At 36.8% G+C, this 22,459-nt stretch overlaps 1 protein-coding gene across 1 annotated transcript in view; it reads left to right on the top strand.

Annotated features, from left to right (window-relative positions):
* The first annotated feature begins 6,806 nt into the window (after nucleotides 1-6,806).
* RTKN2 (rhotekin 2) overlaps nucleotides 6,807-22,459 on the top strand; it is a 65,661-nt gene continuing 50,008 nt past the window's right edge. The window contains exons 1-2 of the mRNA XM_036265935.1: nucleotides 6,807-6,866; nucleotides 13,175-13,371. Coding sequence (XP_036121828.1) covers nucleotides 6,807-6,866; nucleotides 13,175-13,371 — 257 coding nt within the window. The remainder of the gene's footprint in view (nucleotides 6,867-13,174; nucleotides 13,372-22,459) is intronic.

The following is a 22,459-nucleotide window of genomic DNA, read 5'->3' as shown; positions in this document are numbered from 1 at the left end:
ATGTGTCCCTTCCACATCGATGTTTCTCTCTCTCTCTCTTCCACTCTCTCCTTCCCGCTCTATCTGAATAAAAAATGGAAAAATGTCCTCGAGTGAGGATAAATATATATATATTATATATATAATATATATATGTTATATATATATTTTTGTGCTTGAGAGGTCTTTATTGTTCATCCTATCACATTTCTCTGCAAGGAACATATGCGTGCAAATTGGAATTTTATACGTTTTTTATATTTCATGTGGCTATAAGATTTAATTCAAGAGTTTTCTTTTGGACTATGTTATTAAAATAGTAGTATACAATTGATAAGAACAAAATAAGTATATAAAAATTATAATGGATCCCAGCCCATGTGGCTCAGTGGTTAAGCATTGACCCGTGCACCAAGAGGTTGCCGGTTCGATTCCCGGTCAGGGTACATGCCCAGGTTGTGGGCCAAGTCCCCAATGGGAGGAATGCAGGAGGCTGCCAATCATTGTTCTCTCTCACCGATGTTTCTGTCTCTCCCTCTCCCTTCCTCTTTCTAAAATCAATTAAAAATATTTTAAAAAATTATAATGGACCAATATTATATATCAAATGTAAATTTTTCCTGGAAATGAATCTCGTAATGAGACAGATGAATCCTGTTACCCCTTCAATTATTTTTGTATACATGGTGAATATTAAATAACGCTAAAATGAGACAGGTTTCAACATCAAGTCCACATCTGGTTTTCATTTTTATAAATGCAAGCACTGAGCCCCTGGTTCATCACTTACAGCAACATCAACACCAATAAATTTAATTTTCCCTTAGAGCCCCAGATGGTTTTATACCCTGGGGCAATGCAGTAGGAATGGGTAAATGTGATGCCTTTCTTGGTCCAATGGGAAAAGGAAATAGTTAAAAGGAAACTAATGTGAAGCCTAGAGAGTAGGCAAGTTGTTAAGTAGATCAATTTTAGGATAGGGACCATAATAAGTTGAAGATCTTGACATTGATTCCTTTTAGAATTGCCCAAGCCTATATAAACCTTGAAAACCTTTGTGTGCCACAGTTTGAGGATCGTTTATTCAAGTCATGTTACTAATTCCTCTGGCTGATTTGCTTACTCAGTAAAGAGCTCTCTGATTTTAATGTCATTCAAATAGTCTTATGCCTGTGAGTAATATGCAGGTCACATTAACAGTAATAACTCAAATTGCACTTAATTTTGTCCCCACCTGCTGACAAAACCTCTTATCCTTTACAAATTCCACCTACCCCATCCCTAGCCCAAGCTCCCAAGCAGTGGCTCTGAGTGTTCATAGAATCCACATGGTCAAATGTCATCTTTCACTGGGCACAGATATCATTGCATTACAGCTTTGCTTTCCACACTTTCACATAGTAAAATTTTTTGGAAACCAATCACATATAAGTCAAACTTTGTAAGACAAAACATGTATTATTATGTTGCCAAGTGAGGATCTTTTAAAATACCTTTGTTCAACTTGTACAAGAATATTTTAAATATTTTAGAATTATTTATTATTATGAAATGTTTCAGGTATACAAAAGAATACATGTGTATATATATATATATATATATATATATATATATATATGTTATCAGGTAAATAGTAAAATGAATATTAATGAACCCATCATCCAACTTAATAAAACATTACCAGTAGCTTTATATCTTCATGCTCTGTCTCCACTCCATTCCCTGCCTTTCTCTCAGAGATAGTCACTAGTCTGAGTTTTGTTTTTATTATTATTATTATTATTATTTTTAGTCCTCACCCGAGGACATTTTTTGATATTTTGTTCAGATAGAGTGGGAGGGAGAGAGAGAGAGAAACATCGACGTGAAAGGGACACATCGAGTGGTTGCCACCCACACGACCAACCAGGGCCGGGGACAATCTGCAACCGAGGTACATGCCCTTAGCGGGAACCGAACCCGGGTCTCTCCAGACCGCAGGCCGACGCTCTAACCGCTGAGCCAAACTGGCCAGGGCTGAGTTTTGTTTTTAACACTGTCTCCCTTTTTAAATATAAACTTTTATCACATGTATGTATTCCTAAACAACATATTGTTTAGTTTCTCTTATTATTCAGCTTTATAAAATTATATATTCTATGCACTCCTCTGCAATTTGCTTTCTTCATTTATTATTTCTAAGATGTAGTCATTATGTAACATATTATTGGTGGTTTATTTGTTATTACTGATATAGAATATTCTACTGGGTAAATCATCGTAATTTTTTATCAATTCTCCTCAAATGAACATTTGGATTATTTTAATATTTTTGCTATTACAAGCAATGTTGCTGGTACACACTTGCAAGAATATCCCTAGGATATATATACCTAAGAGTAAAATTGCTGAGTATACACATTTTCAACTTTACAAGGTAGTTCTAATTATTTTTAAGTGATTAAACAAATTGACATCCCTCTCCTCTACCAGTGTGTAATATCCTTTTGACTTGTATCATCACCAACCTTTCGTATTATCAAACTTCTTAATGTTTACCAATCTAGTGATTATAACATATCTCCTTGGTGGTCTTAATATGCAAATTTCAAATTTCACATTTTCTTTGCCATTTGGGTTCACTCCTACAATATGCTTATTATTACCTTTGACCATTTTCTAGATGGATTTTTGTTGACTTGTAGGAGTTCTTTGTATACAATCTAAGTATTAATTGTTTTTTAGTGGTAGGTGATAGATCTTGAATATATCCTTTTTCACATAAGCTTGTCTCATTCAGTTCTGTGTTCTGTGGGTCCAGTATATTTGCCCATAGGTATTGATGTTTTCTGTCTTCAGTAACAATGCCTCTTGTTTATGTGGGATAACCAGTTTACAAAGCAATCTCACAAATCTTATCTCATTTGAGTCTCCCAACAACTTTTAAAAAACAAGCTGGGTATTATTATACTTGTTTTATAGATAAGGAGAATGAGTGGCTCGCCCAAGGTCATAGGGCTAATAAGTCCTCATACGTACTCTGTATTCCATATCTTTTTTATGATTATATGATGTTTCAGCTCTTTCTGGATTGTGGCCTATTTACTCTGCTTAGCATCTTTACTTCAATTCCTTCTCTCTTTTTTTTTGGATATAATTCTAAATACAGTTCTTATCTATGAAGTTCATTTTTTAACTTTATTTTAACTTTTATTAATTAATTTTTTGTAGATGTTCCTTCTTTTACCCCCATTGATACCCTCCACCTCTCTCCTGCCCCCCCCTTCACTGTACTGTACTGTTGTCTGTGCCCATTGGTTATACATATATGCAGATAAGTCATTTGGTTTATCTCTTCCTGCCCTCCCACCCCCTTCCCTCTGAGGTTTGTCAGTCTGTTCCCTACTTCCATCTCTCTGGATCTATTTTGTTCATCAGCTTAGGTTCTTCATTATATTCTATAAATAAGTGAGATCATGGGATACTTGTATTTCTCTGATTGGCTTGTTTCGCTTAGCATAATACTCTCCAGGTCCCTCCATGTCATCTCAAAGGGTAAGAGATCTTTCTTTCTTATGGCTGCATAGTATTCCATTGTGTAAATATACCACAGCTTTTTTATCCACTCATCTACTGATGGACACTTGAGCTGTTTCCAGATCTTAGTTTTTGTAAATAGTGCTGCTATGAACATAGTGGTGTATATATTCTTTCTGATTGGTGTTTCCGGCTTCTTAGGATATATTCCTAGAAATGGGATCACTGGGTCAAATGGAAGTTCAATTTTTAATTTTTTGAGGAAACACCATATTGTTTTCCATAGTGGCTGCACCGGTCTGCATTCCCACCAGTAGTGTACTCGATTCCCCTTTTCTCCACATCCTCACCAGCACTTGTTTGATGATTTGTTGATGGCGGCCATTCTGGCAGGTGTGAGGTGATACTTCACAGTCGTTTTAATTTGCATCTCTTTGATGATTAGAGATGTTGAGAATTTTTTTTTCTCATATGTCTCTTGGCCATTTGTATGTCCTATTTGGAGAAGTATCTATTCAGGTCTTCTGCCCATTTTTTAATTAGATTGTTTGTCTTCCTTTTGTATGAAGTTCATTTTAAACTCATTAGGTACAAGATAACAGATGAGTAAAGGAAGCACCTAGAGAATTTTTAAATTGAATATATATTTTTTTATTTAAGAGAGTCTAGGAGGATATTAGAGATCATAACAGTTACCTATTCTTGGGGAAATCACATTTAAAAAAATAATGGGTCTATTATTAAAAAAGCTGATTTCAGGTTCAGCATTTTATTTTATTTTGGCTAGAGAGTTAAAAAGAGAAATATAGGAAAAAGAAAAAATACACTTTAAAATTTATTAGTATTATCTAAATTGGCTATCCTACCTATGTCAAATACTGATTTTCTATTTTCTTAATTATTAAATATTATCTATTTATTATATTAGCTATAAATAATACATATGTTATAAGTAGTATTAAATGTTGAATTTATAATAGAAAGAATATTGGTAGGACAGTAATTTCATCACTCAACCTCCAGCTGAGGCTCCTACACCTGAGCAGTTGGGTGGGCAGTCACCTACTGTGGGAGTCCAAGGATGGTAGGATGTTGTCTCTCAAAGAAGAGATGCCCAAATGTTCTCTCTCAAAAATTTGACATGGTCAAAGATAATACTGTACTTATTGCTTTCTGGGAGTTGTTTCATTTATTCTTTCATTCTCAAACTTATTAAACTACTGCATGTGAAATTTATAACCTTTTGGTAGTTTCCTTGGATCAATTTATTTTTATTTACATTTCATACACCAAAGAAAACTGATGAAACTAGCAGTAGCAAGAAAGGACCTAGGGATAAATAAGGAAACAGCATTCCTAATCTGAAGTATTTTAATCACCATATAATAGTTATATCTTAAGTACTTCCTGGGTACATCCCTTGATGAATAATAAAGAGATAGGACCACATCATATCTTCTCCAAAGAGAAAGGTCTTTAATAACAACTGTCTATTCTACAGATAATTACTAAATATGACCATTCCTGGATCTCTTTGAGTATTATAAATAAATGATCTCCAGTAATATACCTAGAATTTACTCATCAAATATGCCTACATCAATGTCCAATTTAAAATTGGTTGGTTTGCCTGGTTCCATGAAATGATGGTTTAATTAAGTATTTTGATCTAAACCTGAGAGCTGTGTGTGTTATATGAGAAATAATATACATCTGATGATGAGCTTCCTGTGTATACTTCTTTTATGAGTCAGGTACTATACTGGTCTCACGCAGCTCACTTTGAGTAGGGGATAATTATACCACAAAGTGGTAAGCCTAAGAGGTGTGCATTGGGGGAAGAGTACCTAATGACTTTGGAATTCAGATCTGTATTTGGAGAAAATGAGGTGAACTCTGTGTTGGTGATTTTGAGTTTAACATATTTTATAGCTGTGTGTAAGGATATGGGTAATTTCTAACGACCCATACATTTCTAATGTAAGGAGAGGGTCATGCCTAGCCTGGGCAGTTTTTAGTATCACCTAGTCCAAAAGGCCTTAAAGAGGCAAATTACCCACTTGAGAGAAAAGTCACTCATGTTTTTAAAAATATATCTTTAAACCAGCTGCTTGTTAAAGGGCCTTGTAGATATTGTGAGCATATAATTTAATAGCCACTTTGGCACAAGTGGATATTAAATCGGTAGAACATCAAGATTGTTGGGACATTGAAACAACATATCCAAACAGGGACTATTTCAGGCAATTAAAAAGTAAGGCCGCGCTATTTAGGAAAGGAAAAGCACCCAAGGCCTTCTATGAGGTGAGGGTGGGAGGGTTGATTTGGTAGATTCTTCACTCAGGACAAAAAATGACAAGCCTAAGAGGCTTCCTGTTGCCTTTTAAGGCGAAGTCAGGATAGGCTAGAGACAATGAATTTTATGGATCTAAAAAGGGCCTGAAATCTTTGGCACTTCAATTTTTTTTTAAGATTCTATATTTTCCCATTATGATTAACGACAGAATTCTTCCATTAAAAAGCGTCTTTGCGTTGGTCTTGAGGGACAGCGAGAAGTGGAGCTCTGGGAAAATGCCCCACCTGGCCGTCACCTTGGATGTTGGTGGGGAAGAGTAAGGAGAGAGGTCTTCTGCAAGAAAGAACATTCTTTCCTGGGTGAGGTGAATCTGGAATGACAAAGAAACATTGGGGCAAAGGATCAGACCCCGTGAAATGCCCTACAGTAAGGCCTTGATCTGGTGACTGTGAGACAGGGAGTGCGAAGAGCAGAATCGCTTGGTTCTTTGGGAACGAGACCATGGTTTCCGAGGGACACCGCGTTTCCCCGAGCTGTCTGTAGGAGCTCAGCAACCGAAGTCTGAAGGCAGCCGCCGAGTGCTTTGGAAGGCCACCGGTGGGATGGACGCAGGTACACGGAGGCTCCCGGTGCAAAGGGCGTGCCCGAAAACCAGCAGCCTAAACCCTGAGGTGGGTCAGGTGCGCTCGGTGGCGGACACCTTCCCTACAGCCCCGCCCACTGCTTTCTCAGGCCCGCCCACACCCCAATCAGTGCCTTAAATGAGCCAGCCGCGCCGCACACCCCAGCCCGCAGGTAGAACCCTGGTCTCTGCAGACTTCCGGCGGGAGGTAAGGGGCGCGGAGCGCGTCCACTGCGCGTGCGCGCGCCGGCTCCGCGGTCCCTGCGCCCCCTCCCCCTGCTGTCGGGACTTGGTACGGCCGGACGGTTGGCGTCCCCCGCGGCTTCAGCCCGGGGCGCGCTTTTCAAATCGAATCTGCGGCGGAGCGGCGGCGCCCCGGCTGTGGCGCTGGAGATGGAGGGGCTGACGCAGAGGGGTCCCGAGCTCGGCCCGGCGGGGCTTCCGGCTCAGCAGGTGAGTGAGGAGGGGGCCCGGCTTCAGGCTCTCACGCCGTCGTTCCGTCCGGTCGTCGGGAAGGCCGCCGCCCCGCGTCTCGTATTCGGCCGTGGCCAGAAACAAAGGGAAGGGTAAGAGGATGTACTTTGGGGGGTCTAATAGAACTTGGGAATCTGGACACACTCCCGCCCCCGACTTCTTGGGGAGGAAACTGGCCCAGAATGGGAACCCGATTTCCGAGCCTCGCCGCGCGTTCCCGGGTGCACCTGTCCGCTGCCCCCAACCCCCAAGTTGTAGGCACTTGTCTTTTTGCAAGTGCAGGTGAAGCAGGGGAGCCCCGGTTTTCCGAGAAGGCTACCCACGGCCAGTAGAGGACAGTTTGTTTCTTTCCTGGATTTGATGGAAAGCAGTTACTGGAGCAGTGTCTGCCCACAACATAAACTCGGGCCCGGGTGGAGAAGCAGCCTGCATCCTCTGAACTTTCTTGATTAGAGAGTCGATTCTTTTGGAATTGGATAGAAGTTTGTTTTCTACTCACTCGGGTAAATGAGTTGGAAACCTTTTTACGTAATACAGGCCAATATTATTTCTTGGCAAAATCAGGAAAATGGTATCCTTTCCACCCTTAATCATAACTTAAGGGTCTTAAAAGAAAACTCTGATGTATTTAATATGTATTTAATAAAGGTGGATCTTCACTTCCATTGTAATTTCCACCTTCTTTTACCTATTTCTGAAGTAGGTCACACTATATTAAATTGCAAGTTTTGTAGGTCAAAATTGGTAGAATATTAACAGTTTTGTGTGGTCCGACATGTTATCTTTGTGTAGAAACATGGCAAAATCTTTGCTTAGAAACCTGTTATCTTTTCTAGAATCTTAAAAACCTCAGCAGATACAAAATTGTTAGGAAGTCTTCAATAGTACTGTGAAAAAATAAAGCAAAACATTGAGAATCATTATGCAAAAAAGTCCAAAGGCTTTGTAATTTATGCTTTTATGACAGTATTTTCAAATATTTCAAACATTTTGATGTAGTATCCTTTTCTGTTCTATTCTGTTGTGGTTTTTGTCCTGATTGTTAACAAAAATCTTGATTTTTTGGTGAATTGACAATTTATGGAGATTCTTGCACTTATCCTATATGTGTTGGTGTAGCCGTGTGCAGCAGTAATTGAGCTGTGTGCAGCAGTAATATTTAGGAATGATACACAATAGACAAGAGGATAAGGTCATGAAAGAAGCTTAGCTACATGAAATGAAAATAAATATTTAAATATACATAAGAACTAGATTATTTACATGTGGAAAGGTACAATACTTAATAATTTCTTAGGCAATGAGAAATTAAAATAACTGAGTTGTAGAATTCTATCTGTTGAGATCATCGAGAAATCTTGCAAAACAGTAATAGGTTTCAACCTGACAGAAGTATCGAGGGTCAATAAGAAAATTTTATACTTGACTAGCACTGAATTTTTATTTGATGTACTTCCTTTGATATTAATGAACTTGCTATCTGATAGGGAGGGATAGGAGCAAAGATTTTGGTCCACTAGTAAAACACCTCTACTCAAACCTTGGAGTCATCTGTGACTGCTCACAGCATGTAACAGCGGTTTTCAGCCCTTTTCATCTTATGGTAGATGTAAAGGAATTACTAAAATTCTGCAGCTCACCCAAAAATATATTTTTTGCTGATCTGACAAAAAAAAGTAATAGGTGTGATTTTGGTTCATTCACACCAGATGGCTGTTGTGTTGCTATTGTTATTTTTTAATTTCACAGTCTAAGGGAAAACAGGTTCATTGCCCCTGACTAAATAGTCAGGTATTGTATGTTTTAAAAATTCTTGCTGCACACCAGTTGAAAATCGCTGGCATAGAATATTGACTTATTGAGTCAGATTAAGGTATAAACCAAGTCTGCTTGTTGTGAAGTCTTGAATAAGTTGTCTTTTGTAAGTCTCAGTTTCCATAGTTGTAGAATGGGTACTATGGCAGTCCCAGAAAGCTGTTGGAATTTGAGAACCTCTCTTTAAGATTCCTAGCATAATACCTCACACTCAGGAGGTGTATGAGAGATGACTCTTTTTATTATTATCTTTTGTCCTATTTAACCAGTTGGAGCAGTCACGTAACTTTTCTTATAAATGTTTAAGCTTTTAAAATCTTAGTAAAAATAAAATTTGAGAACTAATACAGTCATTGCCGAAAAGTGAATATATACAGAAACACGAATTTAAGAATTTCTCTGATCCATTCTCTAGAATGATCACTACAGTTTCCAGATTTTATTCTGTATATAAACAATTCTTAAAATACATATAATTTCTTTTAGAAGACTATATATTCTTCTGCAGTCTTTTTCATCTTTGTCTCCTAGCTAACATGGTTTAACTATATCCATTAGGTTGCTGATAGTTTCTGTCTAGATTAGTACAGTTGTCTTACTAGCAGCTCAGCTTTTTTTTAAAAATTTTTATTCAGTACTTAATTCCAACACTAAGGCCATTTCTTTGCACTTCCTTTGTGCCATTCTAGCTCGTAAATCCTAGCAAGTTGCTGTTTTCTACATAATCTAGATTTTCACTTTTAAGTCATCTCCCTATTTCATTTTTAGCCTTGCCTTGTCCATTTATTTTTATCAGCCTGACTTTATTTATTTATTTTTTTATCCTCACCCGAGGACATTTTTTGTTCAGGTAGAGTGGGAGAGAGAGAGAGAGAAACATCGATGTGAAAGGGACACATCGAGTGGCTGCCACCCGCACAACCGACCAGGGCCGGGATAAACTGCAACCAAGGTACATGCCCTTAGCGGGAACCGAACCCGGGTCTCTCGGGACCGCAGGCTGATGCTCTAACCGCTGAGCCAAACCGGCCAGGGCTATCAGCCTGACTTTAAACACCTAGAAGAGCAAGACAGTTTCATTGGCTTCTATTTGACTTGATTACAAGCAAGCCCTTATTCAGAACATTGAAGACCCCCCTCTTACCCCCCAATTCTCTTTTCTTCCTGGATACTTGTATTCAGACACTTCTAAGAGGGATGGATACAGGGAAACATGCCTCTATTATGGGTCCTAATTAGCCTTGATTCTGTCATTATGGTGGAGGAAGCAACCGTGTTGTTTTTAGCTTCCTGCTCTCCTTCTTTGAGGTCAGTAAGCAAGCATCACCACTGAATGCTCAGTGGGTGCCCTCATGACATGATCATTGTTTTCACTGTGGATATCACTAGACATCAACTCTTATCCCAGGAGCACTTTACATCCCTTTATCAACTAAAGGCAGGTCCCTCAACTCCATAAAGCCTCTCGTCTAAATTCGTATTGCTTGACCAGAGAGGTCTAAACATGTACGTACTGAAAGAAGTTGCGTGGAGAACAAACTGGCCAAATACAGTGGCCCTCCCAGATCCACATCTAGTCATCCTAGAGCAGGGGAGGCAGAGCCACAGTTTACTAAGTATGTTAATTTGGCTTGGTTTGGGATCAGCAAATTATTTCTGTAAAAGGGCAGATAGTAAATGTTTTGTGGGCCAGATGGTCTGTTGAAATTACTCAACTCTGCCGTTATAGCTTGAAAGCCATAGACCCAACAGATGAGTGGGTGTGACTGAACTCCAGTACAACTTTACAGAAACAAGCAGCAGACTGGCTATAGTTTGCTGACCCCTGCTCTAAAGGATAGAATCTAATATTAATATTTGCTAGATATATTTCAGTTCCTTAATGAATATTTAATCTTACAAATAAGAATTAAAAAAACAACAACCCTGACTTTACTTGTTTTCCACCACTATTTCCCAAGACTCTATAATTTTATAAAGTCTTTATCAATAAACAATGAAGAGAAGACAGGATTCATTTACAAGATGGAAACCCTGGAAGCCTGAACCGGTTCTTTAATGTGGCTGTGGCCATCTACTGGTACCTTTAGGTTGTTGCAATTTTTCAAATCGTTCTGGAATTTCAAGTAGTCCAGCAGTCGTCCTCTATTCTGGTTGTATATTGAGTTACCAGGGGAACTTGGGGGTGGGGGTGATGCTCAGGCTCCACCTTCAGAGATCCTAATTGTTTTGGGGTAGGTCATAAGCTTAAATACTTTTTTATAAGGTTTTCCTCTGTGTCTAAGGTAATTCTAACGTGCAGCCAGCTTTAAGAACCTCTGTGCTAGTTCAGCTGGCTGCCTCACTGTAGCATTTAAAAAGCAAAATTGGATTTAATGCCACCAGATGGTATTTGTTTATATTTGAGTTGTGGGCTAAAGATATTCATCCCAGCTTCAAGTTGTTCCCTATGTGTACTCCCCAATACTAACCAGCCTGCCAGAGTTTATTTCTGTAGACATATGGGTCACATGGATAGTCCTTATAATTAATTACTGATTTCATTAAAGAAGAATTTACTTTGGGGCTGACAAGTCAGAAAAAGAAGAAATGGAGTTGTTGAAGTTCAGTTATGTGTAAAGAAGGAAAACCAGCAAATGACTGTATTTATGTTTGAGGAATACTACAAGAGAAGATTTTTATGTGGTGATTACATGATGTAATTACAGAAGGTAATATAAACAGATCTGTTTTCTTCATGGAATTAGTATATTTGACTGATTTGAATAGCCATCTACTTCAGTATCTCTTTGGGTAACCTTCGTAGACTATTGCTCTCCCACCTTTTAGCTTTTCTTTTTGAAAAGATTGAACTTTTGTTATTAGATTCCATTCATTTTTTAAAATATTTTGCTTTTGATCCAATTAAAAGGTAAATTATAGTTCATTGATAATCCAAGATGGTCAATTTAATTTAAAAATAGACATACCGGAATATTATTACGTTTGTAGTATAGTAAAGTATCTGATGATTTATAATTTTTAAAAAGCCACTGTAAATTCGATCAGAACCATACATTTCAGTTTACAGAATTTTAATGTTACATATGAAATTAGTATATAGAGTCAGGTCATTACAAGATCATTGTATGGAATAAAAGACATTCAGAACTAAAATATTTATTAGTTTTATGGTGACTCTTAAAACTAAAATATATCCAAAACTATGTTCTAAATCTCTATTCCAGGTAGCTAAAACTTAATAAACCATTTTCTAAGCACAGTGCTTTCATTCTTTTGCTTCCGAGATTTTATTTACATTGCTTACCATGACAAGTAGCCTGTTATCTCCCTGATGCTAAACCTTAATTTCTTTATTCAGCATCTGCTATTTTAGAAAAAGTTTTTCCTGGTTACTTCAGTGTCATCAACCACATGGTGCCATCCCACAATATAATTTATGTAAGATGTACATGTGCAATATTGTTCACATTGGTTGTTATAGTATTTTGTTAGTTTCCTGAGGCCACCATAATAAATTAGCAGAATTGAGTGACTTAACACAACAGACGTTTATTTTCTCATAGTTCCAGAGGCCTGAATTCTGAAATCGGGGTATCTGCACGGCCATGCCTCTGCTGAAAGCCCTGGGAGAGTCCTTCCTCGCCTTTTCCAGCTTCCAGGGGTCGCTGGCAATCCTTGGTGATCCTTGGCTTAGTCTCATTACTCCAGGCTCTACCTCCATCTTCACATAGAATTATCTTTGTATGTCTTTCTGTGTCTGCACGTGGCCTTCCTATAAAGGCACTAGTCATTGAATTTAGGGCCCACACTAATTCATTATGATCTCATCTTAACTAATTACATCTGTAAAACTCTATAGCCAAATAAGGTCACATTCTGAGGTTCTGGGAGGACACGGATATTTGGGAGACACTATTCAACCTTGTTCAGTTATGGTAAGGGTATTTAATGTTTGGAGACACTATTAAACCTTGTTCAGTTATGGGAAGGATATTTAATGTTTCTCACCTTTGTTTCTATTCTCTTTATCCAGTAGATTATAAAGACTTCCTAATAAAGCAATAAAATAAGGTTTTGCAATGAGCTTTTTAAAATAGCTGTATTTTTGCCCTGGCTGGAAAGTTCAGTTGGTTAGAGCATCATCCCGATAAGCCAAGGTTGCAGGCTCAATTCCCAGTCAGGACACATATAAGAATCAACCAATGAATGCATAAATAAGTGATACAACAAATCGACATTTCTTTCTCTCTCTCTTCCCTGCCTCCCTCTATCTCTAAAATCAATAAACCAATAAAAATAAAATAGCTATATTTTTATACTATCATACATTGAAACTTTGTTTCTTTCCCAATATGATATAAAATTATAATGATATCTAGTACAGTTTCCTTCTATTAGGGATAAAAAGACATGTTATAATTTGGATTTTTGCTATCTTTTAAAAATGCTTTTCTGTCTTTTTTTTTAAGGACTGCAGCATTCAAGAAAAAATAGATTTAGAAATTCGAATGCGACAAGGAATATGGAAACTCCTTTCTCTGAGCACTCAGAAAGACCAGATTTTACTTGCAGTAAAGAATCTCATGGTGTGCAATGCTCGAATATTGGCTTATACATTGGAGCTACAGAAATTAGAAGAACATATTGCAAATCAAAGTGGAAGATGGTTAGTATCATAATTTGTGTATCACTCCTAAACATTTGAATTAAAAACATGATAAAAACATGTCAAATCACCAAAGCCTTTAAAAAATAAGTGCAGTGGCCCTGGCTGGGTGGCTCAATTGGTTGGAGCATCGTCCTGTACACCAAAAGGATGCAGGTTTGATCTTTGGTTGGGATGCGTACAGTAGGCAACCGATAGTTTCTCTCTCACATTGACATTTCTCTCTCCCCTCCTCACTCTAAAATCAATTTAAGAAAACATATCCTCAGGTGAGGATTAAAAAAAGTAAGCACACTGAAGTAGCCTATGAATTTTTAACATTCTGACAGTAGAGTTTAGAGTAATCTTACAGTTAAGACATCAGTTTTCACTGGGCAGTTTTGTTGTGTTTGGTACTTACAGATTGTAAAATTAAGTGTTAAAAAGCAAGAACTGACAGAATATTTTAAGAAGGATCAAGACTGATAGGTGAGTATAAAGAAATGTAAATTAAGGAAAGAAAAAACTAATTGCTTAAAAATATGCTAAGAAAGAAGGTACTAGGTAAGAGAAATGGAAACTTAGGTACGTATATAAATTGAAATGAGTGGACAGCAAAATTAAAAAGATATAAAACCTTATAAATGGAAGGAAACTTAAAAATCTATTAGCACATCCTCTTCATTTGATGAATGTAAGTCTTAGAGGCAAGTAACTTACTCAAGGACATGTAACTAGCTAGTGACAAGCTAATGAGAGTTTACTTAGGATTTGCTGAGTAACTTCTATTTCTTGTCTCCCTGTCACTCCATGCTGCCCTTTTGGATCAGGCCTAGGATTTGTGTATGAAATTTATATCACATCCTATTTGCAATGCGAAGTCTTATTTACACCTAAGAATTGACTCAATTTAGTGGCTAGATGTTGATTCCTTTTTTAGTATAAACAGTCTTTCATCACCCATTGTTGATCAGTCTTAAAGCTCCAACACTGGTAAAAATGTTTTTTAGACATCAGTGACCTTTGGGCTGTTCATAGTGCCATTAAATTCTTGAAAAGTAAGGTAAAATCACAGGTCAGAGAAAGAGGTTTATGTAGAAATAAATTATTGATGAGATTGTCATACAATAAAGCCTTGTCTATAAAGTAGCTAATGTTTGTTATTTCCTTGGGATAGCTATTTAATCTCTTTGTGCCTCAGTTTCTTCATTACAGTTGGCATGGTATTGTTTACATTTGAAAATTAGGATTATGTGTGTGTGTGTGTGTATAAAACCTATTATAATATCTTTTACATAACTAATACACAACAAATGTCAAATAATTATTATTATATATCCTTGGCATTATAAAATGAAATTATTTCACTATCATAATCTAGGAAAATTTTCAAATGGACATACATTATTTTAAGTCAGTGCTTCTCAAACTAGGTCACATGTATCACTGAGAGTACAGGATTATGTGTCAGGAGATATGCAAAGCCGTAGAATAAATATGGCATCTTCTTATACTATGCATTTTTAAGATAAAGCATGAGAAGTTTAGAATTGTGGCATAATTTGGGGTTATTCTACTCAAGGGGATATATTTTCCTTCTCCCAGTCTTTATAGGGATTTTATCAAAGGGGCCTATTTCAGTGGAAAAGTTTAAGAAGCACTGGTTTAAGTATAGTGTGGTACTAAAATTATTCTATCTCTCAGTTATATGGAATATTCCTCTAGGAATCATATCTGTCCTCCATATTTATGTTCTTTAAATATTTACAGTAGTCTATAGGGGATATAGTCCAAAATCCCCAGTGGATTCCTGAAACTGGATAGTATCATACCCTATTCAACGTCAACTCCGCTGGAAATGTGGCAGCATCTTCTTCATTAGCAGACACAGCCTCATCAGTAATTTATATATCTTTTAGTCCCAAGCTGTTCCTGAATCTAAATAACCATCCCTTATTTGCAGTAAATGGCTTTGTGTCACTCATTTCAGGGGATCCCTTGTTAAAATCCTCGTATAGGTTCAATGCTATCTGGCATAAAATGTTGCTGTCAGTTGAAACACGTTTTCTGTTCATTGCTTCTGCACACAAATTTAATGCCTTGTCCATCTTAACTAAGTGCTTACCATGTACTGTACTGTGGCTATAACTTTTGCAGTTTGAGGTGCAACAGCAAAACTGGCACAGATTTCTTTTTCCCTCTTCACAATTTCATGTATAGATTTTTGTTGTTTTTTTAATCCTTACCTGAGGACATTTTTTCCATTGATATTTAGAGAGAATGGAAAAGAGGGAAGAGGGAGAGAGAGGAGAGAGAGAGAAAGAGAAACATCGATGTGAGAGAGACACATTGATTGGTTGCCTCCCGCATGTGCCCCAACCGGGGCCAGGGATTGAACCTGCATCCTGGGTATGTGCCCATGGCCGGGAATCAAACCTGAGACCCTTTGGTGTGAGGGCTGATGCTCTAACCACTGAGCACCACTGGCCAGGGTGGGATAGATTTGTTCTTACTGCAGATCTTGGTAACTTCAGCATACGATTTTTTAAATTATTATTATTGAATTAAGAACTTTCACCTTTTCACTAAAAGGAAGCATTTTATGGCTTCTCTTTGGCATATCCAGATTGCCAGATCCACTGCTCTTATGCTTTGGGACCATTAAGTAAAGGTTACTTGAACACAAGCACTGTGATACCATGACAGTCGATCTGATAACCGAGATGGCTCTTAAATGACTAATGGACAGTGTGGATATGCTGGACAGGGGATGATTGAGATCCCAGGTGGGACAGAGCTGGATGGTGTCAGATTTTATCACTCTTCAGAAATGCATGCAGTTTAAAACTTATGAATTGTTTATTCTGGAATTTTTTATTTAATATTTTTGGACTGCAGTTGACCACAGATAACCAAAACCACGGAAAGGGAAACCATGGATAAGGGGAAATTACTGTAAAATGAATTGTGAATTGGCCATTTTCTTAATTTGGCTGTATGACTTTTCTGAAGTTGTCAATTTATAAAAATGTTAAAAAAGTTGAATCCCTGTTTGATTTACATAACAAAAAGAAAAATATCGTGAAATCTCTACTGAAGGATGTGTATGACTTTCAGTTCCTTTACTGATTATATTTGATAGATAAAAATAGCTTTGATGCTATACACATTTATATTTTTCATCATTCATATAAAAAGTCTCCCTTAATTATTGAATTATTTCTTTCTTTTTATAGAAAATCTGAGTATTCTATTTTAATTCTTTTGTTTATACCTTCATTTTGTTATGTGCAGGTATAACTTGAGTTTACTATCCAAATATTATTGGAAAGTATAGTTCATATCTTCTTATTACATAAAAGTGATCTAAAGATTAGAGTCTAATGATAGGGGTTTTTTTTTGTTCCTTAAAGAAAATTATGTAAATTATGCCATTTGATTAGTAAGTCTAATATTTACCAAATAGCTAGTACTTGTAGAACACTTACTAAGTACTGTGCTAGTATATCCAAATTAAAAAAACAGAGTTTGTCAAAATATGAGAATATATGAATATTCAATGGTCAAATATTTTTCCTTTAAAGACTTAACAGTCTGGCCCTGGCTTGTTTGGCTCAGCAGTTAGAGTGTCGGCTCACAGACTAAGAGTCATGGGTTCAATTCCGGTCAGGGGATTCAGTTCGGTTGTGGTTTGGTCCCTGGCCTTGGTCAGGGTTGTGTGGAAGGCAGCCAATTGATGTGTCTCTCTCACATCGATGTTTCTCTCTCTCTCTCTCTCCCACTCTTTCTGAAGATAAATGGAAAAATATTTTGGCTGAGGATTAAAAAAAAAAAGACTTAGCAGTCTGTACCTTAAGTTGGTTTTACTAGTCTTTAAAGTAGAAAAATGCTGTTTTTACATTGCTACCAGAGTTAAAATAGCATTTTAATGAGTCTACTAACACTAGTCTACTTCTTTAAAATTGTATGATAAAGTATAAAAAAAAAAATCAATACAGAATACATCTAGACTTTTTCAAAGAAGAACCAAATCAGTATGAAATGGTATAATTGAAGAAGGTCTAATGGGAGAACTGGATCTGAATCTCCTAGATCATGGAGGGTGGATAGAGTCTGGTTAGGTGAGCAGGAGAAATCAGCATTCCAAGAAAGGAAATAATAAAACAAAAGCTGAGGGTGGAAGATGAGCATGAATTATTCAAGACCATTGAAGAGATATGTTTGGTTGAGGTTGAAGATCAAGCCAAAGTAAAAAGGGATGGAAGAATTACAGGGTTCAAGAAAATTTAGAATGCTAGGAAGTTGATTGGTACTGACAACCTTTCTAGGTGACAGATATTGTGCTAAGATGTTCACAAATATGCATTACAAACTGAGAGGCGTAAACTTCTTTATTAAATACTCAGACACTGGGACTTAGAAATATTAGGTAAGTTACTGTGTGCCAGGATGTGAGTCCAGGTGACTTTAAAGCCTTAGTGCCCCTCACCTGCCAGAAAAAAGCCCATGTACTTTGCACTACCCTAGGCTGCCCTCGTGAGTTATTACAGAACTTTGTATTTGTTTCACTGTTTATTCTTTTTTTCTTTTTTGATTTTAGAGAGACAGGAGGGAGAGGGAGAGAGAAACATCAATGAGAGAACATCGATTGGCTACCTCCTGTGTGCCCCCCCAATGGGTATTGGGCCCACATCCTGGGCATGTGCCCTGACTGGGAATCAGACTGGCGACCTTTTGGTGGATGGGTTGACACTCAACCACTGAGCCACACCGGCCAAGCACTGTTTATTCTTTATTATTTTATTTTATATAAGAAAGAGACTTCATAAAATGGATGTTTGGGAAATACCTTGCAGCAGAGTATTGAAAAGTATGGTGAAACAAAATAATTGAAATAACCAGTTTTTAGGAAAACCTTTTTAAGAATAGGCACACAGAGAAGTAATCAAATAGTAACTTTTCTTATTTATTATTTTCTTAATCCTCACCTGAGGATATTTTCCCACTGATTTTTAGATAGAGTGAAAGGGAGGGAGGGAGAGAAAGAGAAACATCAATGTGAGAGAGGCACATTGATTGGTTGCCTCCCACACAAGCCTGCAACTCAGGTTTGTTTCCTTGACCAGGAGTCATACCCCACGACCTTTCAGTCTTTGGGCTGATGCTCTAACCGCTGAGCCAAACTGGCCATGGCTCACATATTAACTTTTGATGAGAGAATTCAGTAGATCGAGACTAGTGCATGAGTGTTGGGTTTTTCTAATAGATCTTCACTCAGAGTCTCTCAATTCATTAAAGCAAATATTTTTAGTTCATTTTACAACCTTTAAAAATCAGGGTTCTAGGAAAGAATTAAGCCTTAATGCTCAAGTCATGTGTTATATACAGTGACTTAACTTCTGTGTGCCTAGAATAGTACTAGTGTTGTACCATCCTTGGGAAAATTGAGAAAAGAATCATTCTTTTGTTTAGATGAGGAATCCTACCCCTCCCCCACTGAAAAATCAGTTATACTGTCATATCATTTGTTCTTTTTTTTTTTTTTTCAGAACCACACATCTGAGAATATTAGTAACTGGTCATTACCATGATGTTCTAATTGTATAACAAAAGTTTTGTTCTCATAAATTGTGTGTAGTTATGAAACAGTTTCTGGTATACTACATATTTTTTATGCCTAAATATGCAAAAGATACCCAGGTTTGTGTACTATTCACAATACAGTCAGGGTGAGTCAAAAAGAGGGATAAGGAAAGCTTTCTAGGTTGAGGAAACAGTAGATCATTAGGGTGAGTGGTGGAACACAGTTTACTGCCTCAGTTTAGGTGACAGGATTATTTAGTTATGGCAATCTGTCAATTTGCTAGTCTTTTGACTGGTAAACTAGACTATCCCTGTCTTTTCCCTGCTGGTATTTCTACTCACAAGACTGCTTGTATCAGTTCTCCTCTTTAAAATACAGCTAATGGTTTCCATTTACTACAATTCCTTAGATAGGCATAGCATTTCATTCCAGAATCTTTGTGGTCTGATATCAAACCACTTGCATAGTCTCATCTCAAATTTCTAGTTTACAAATTTATTTCTGCCAAATGCTAGATCTCTGTCCCCAAAACAGTCCTTGAATTTTCTATACACGCCCTGTCTTTCATTTCCACTTAACAAGACCTCTCTTGCTTTGTGTTATCAATTTCCCTGGTACTTCTATTCAGAAAACGACCATTTCTTATTTCTCCTTTGGTGGAATGGATAATATTTACATATTAACCTTGTACTTGTATCTCCACCTTTGTTTTAGTCTTTGATATGCAATTAAATATGTATAATGTTTTCTATCCATCTTTTTGTTGTACTTTTCAAAATTATCTTGTTTGAAGGAAGCCCATGAGCTAGCTAGTAGATTCCTCACCATGAGTACAGTTTTCTTCACATTTTTGCATGTTTGAAGTACTTTTATTTACTTTTGATACTTAAAGGGCAGCTTGTATAGATACAAAATCCTTGGAAAACACTTTCATCCCTTGAGTTTCTTGAAAATTTTGTTCCATTGTCTTGTTACCAACACATGTAATGTCTAATTATTTTTCCTTTGTAAATGACTTAGTTTTTCTTTTTTTATTCAATGATGAAAATAGATTTCTTTATCTTAAAGTCTGACCATTTTACTGGGACTATCTAAGGCTGAATATTTTGGTTCACTTAGGACACTTTCCATTTAGGTAGTTTAATTCTTTTATTTTCAGAGTTTTCCTGGAGTTAAAGCCTCCAGAATACTCGGCCAGTGTGGCTCAGTGGTTGAGCTTCAACCCATGTACCAAGAGGTCACCGGTTCGATTCCTGGTCAGGGCACATGCCCAGGTTGTGGGCCAAATCCCCAGTGCGGGGTATGCAGAAGGTGGCCACTTGGTGTTCTCTCTCATCGATGTTACTATCTCTTTCCCTCTTCCTTCCTCTCTAAAATCAATAAAGATTAAAAAAAAATTTTTTTAAAGCCTTCAAAATAAATTAATTTCATCTCATTATTTTGTTTTTCTTATTTAAGGACTCAAATTGTACAAAAGTTGGATTTTCTTTGCCCATATTTTATGTCTATTACTTTCTCTCTAATGGTTTTAAACTTTATTTATTTATTTATTTCTCATTCACTATATGCCTTAGTGTACTTTCAGATTTATCTCTTCATCCTTAGGCACTTTATATTTTCATATCAGAAACGATTTTTTTCCAATTGCTTTCCTTTGTTTTTTCTTTTTATATATTTACTTGTCAGTACTTTGCTAGTCTGATGTTTTAAATTTCTTTCATATCTGCAATAGTTTATTTAACTTATTTTGGAGTATCATGTTACAGTTTTTGTTACCTTTTTTTTGAAGAGTGGTTGGTGGGGGTATTTCTTTTAGCTGAAACATTTTGATTCTTTCTACTTTCATTGTATTTGGGTGCTTTTTTGGGGGGGTCCCTAATAAAATATGTCCCATGCAGGATTTTAGGGGGGTATTGAACGGTTTACTTTGTTTCTTAGTTCAATAGTATTTTCAATTTTTGGAACTGTGAAGAGCAACTTCTTTAATAAGTTATGGCTTTTGTAATGTTGATTGGTTGTATGTTTGGTTGTTTTTCTGATTCTTTGGTAGTACTTTGTATCTTGGAGTTTTTTTGCTCCAATTACTTCTCCTTTTTTTTTTCTTTGTCATGGCCAAACCTGTAAAGGATACCTCTCCCATTGTGTGTCCTCTTCACAAGACTAACAACTTCTGAACCAGAATCTTTTGGAGTCCCTTCCTTTAACTCCACAGGAACTAGTGCTATTCTGTTCACCAGGTCTTCTGTCCATTCATTTTTCTTCTAGGGGAGATCACATGTTGATACTATGTTTTGCAATGTGTACCTGACTCTACTTGGGTAAAGCCTCCAGGAGCTGGCTTTGATGGTTGCAGTTGTTAATATTCCCACTTATATGTAATTAAAGTTTGTAATAGTCTCTGTTTTCTAGTTATGCTATACATGTCATTTATATTTACTTGCTTTTCTTATTGATCTGAAAGCTTTTGTAGGATGCCTGAAAAGATTCCAATTTAGGTGGCTACCATTATCTTATAGGAACTGGAAGTCATACTCTCATCACTTTAACAAATGTTTTAGTTCTTTCACATAAGCTCCAAGTGAAATACTGTGGCCAAAAATATAAATACTTACAAAGTAATCCTTGTATCTGTGCAACATTTTTAAGAGTGATGTAAAATACAGCCCTAGCTGGGTGACTCTGTTGGAGCATCCTCCCTTACACCAAAAGGTTGCAGGTTCAATTTCCAGTCAGGGTACATACCTAGGTTCCAGGCTGGATACCTGGTCTGGGGAAGTAGGAGAGGAACCAATCCATGTTTCTCTCTCATTGATGTTTCTCTCTCTCTCTCTCTCTCCCTCCCTCTCCCCTTTCTCTAAATCAATAAACATATCCTTGGAAGAGGATTACAAAAGTGATATAGAATACATATCAAATTTATTTCATTCAATATCTATAAGTAGATAGATATTTCCCCCATTTTACAGGTGAAGATGCTGACACTAAGAGGTTAGCAGCAACTCATTGATGTAACTAGTTATTGATGGGTAAGATTCAACCCTGAGACTTTATAGTCTGCATCTACTAAATTTACAGCCTACTCCATCAAAATGACCATATCTTATTTAAGTTCATTCAGTATTTACAAAAACATTGTTGAGTGCCTTAGAATGTATTGTATATATCAGGCACTGGTGATTCAGCAGTGAACAAAATAGACAAAAGAAGCCCTATGCTTACAGAGCTTATTACATTTTAGCATGGCCCCAACCCACCAATCTATCTTTGTTTTAATGTCTGAAGTACTTTGGCTTCGTAAAAATAATTATAGTCAAAGTCACTTATAGGACCTAATTGTGTGTATCATTTAACATTATTGTGATTTTAATAATGCCACAATAACTAGTTTCTTATACTGTACTTGCGTATATCTTAATAAAAAAAAAAGTGTAGGTTGCAAGTGAAAATTGTATACTGCTGGTAGTTCTGCAGTAAAACATGATATATAATTACAGACATTACTGATTTGTTTTTTAAACTTTATAT

The sequence above is a fragment of the Molossus molossus genome, unplaced genomic scaffold (assembly GCF_014108415.1).
Source record: "Molossus molossus isolate mMolMol1 unplaced genomic scaffold, mMolMol1.p scaffold_m16_p_17, whole genome shotgun sequence".
Taxonomy (NCBI): domain Eukaryota; kingdom Metazoa; phylum Chordata; class Mammalia; order Chiroptera; family Molossidae; genus Molossus; species Molossus molossus.
Note: the sequence above shows the minus strand (reverse complement) of the source record. Positions and strands in the feature narration are given on the sequence as shown.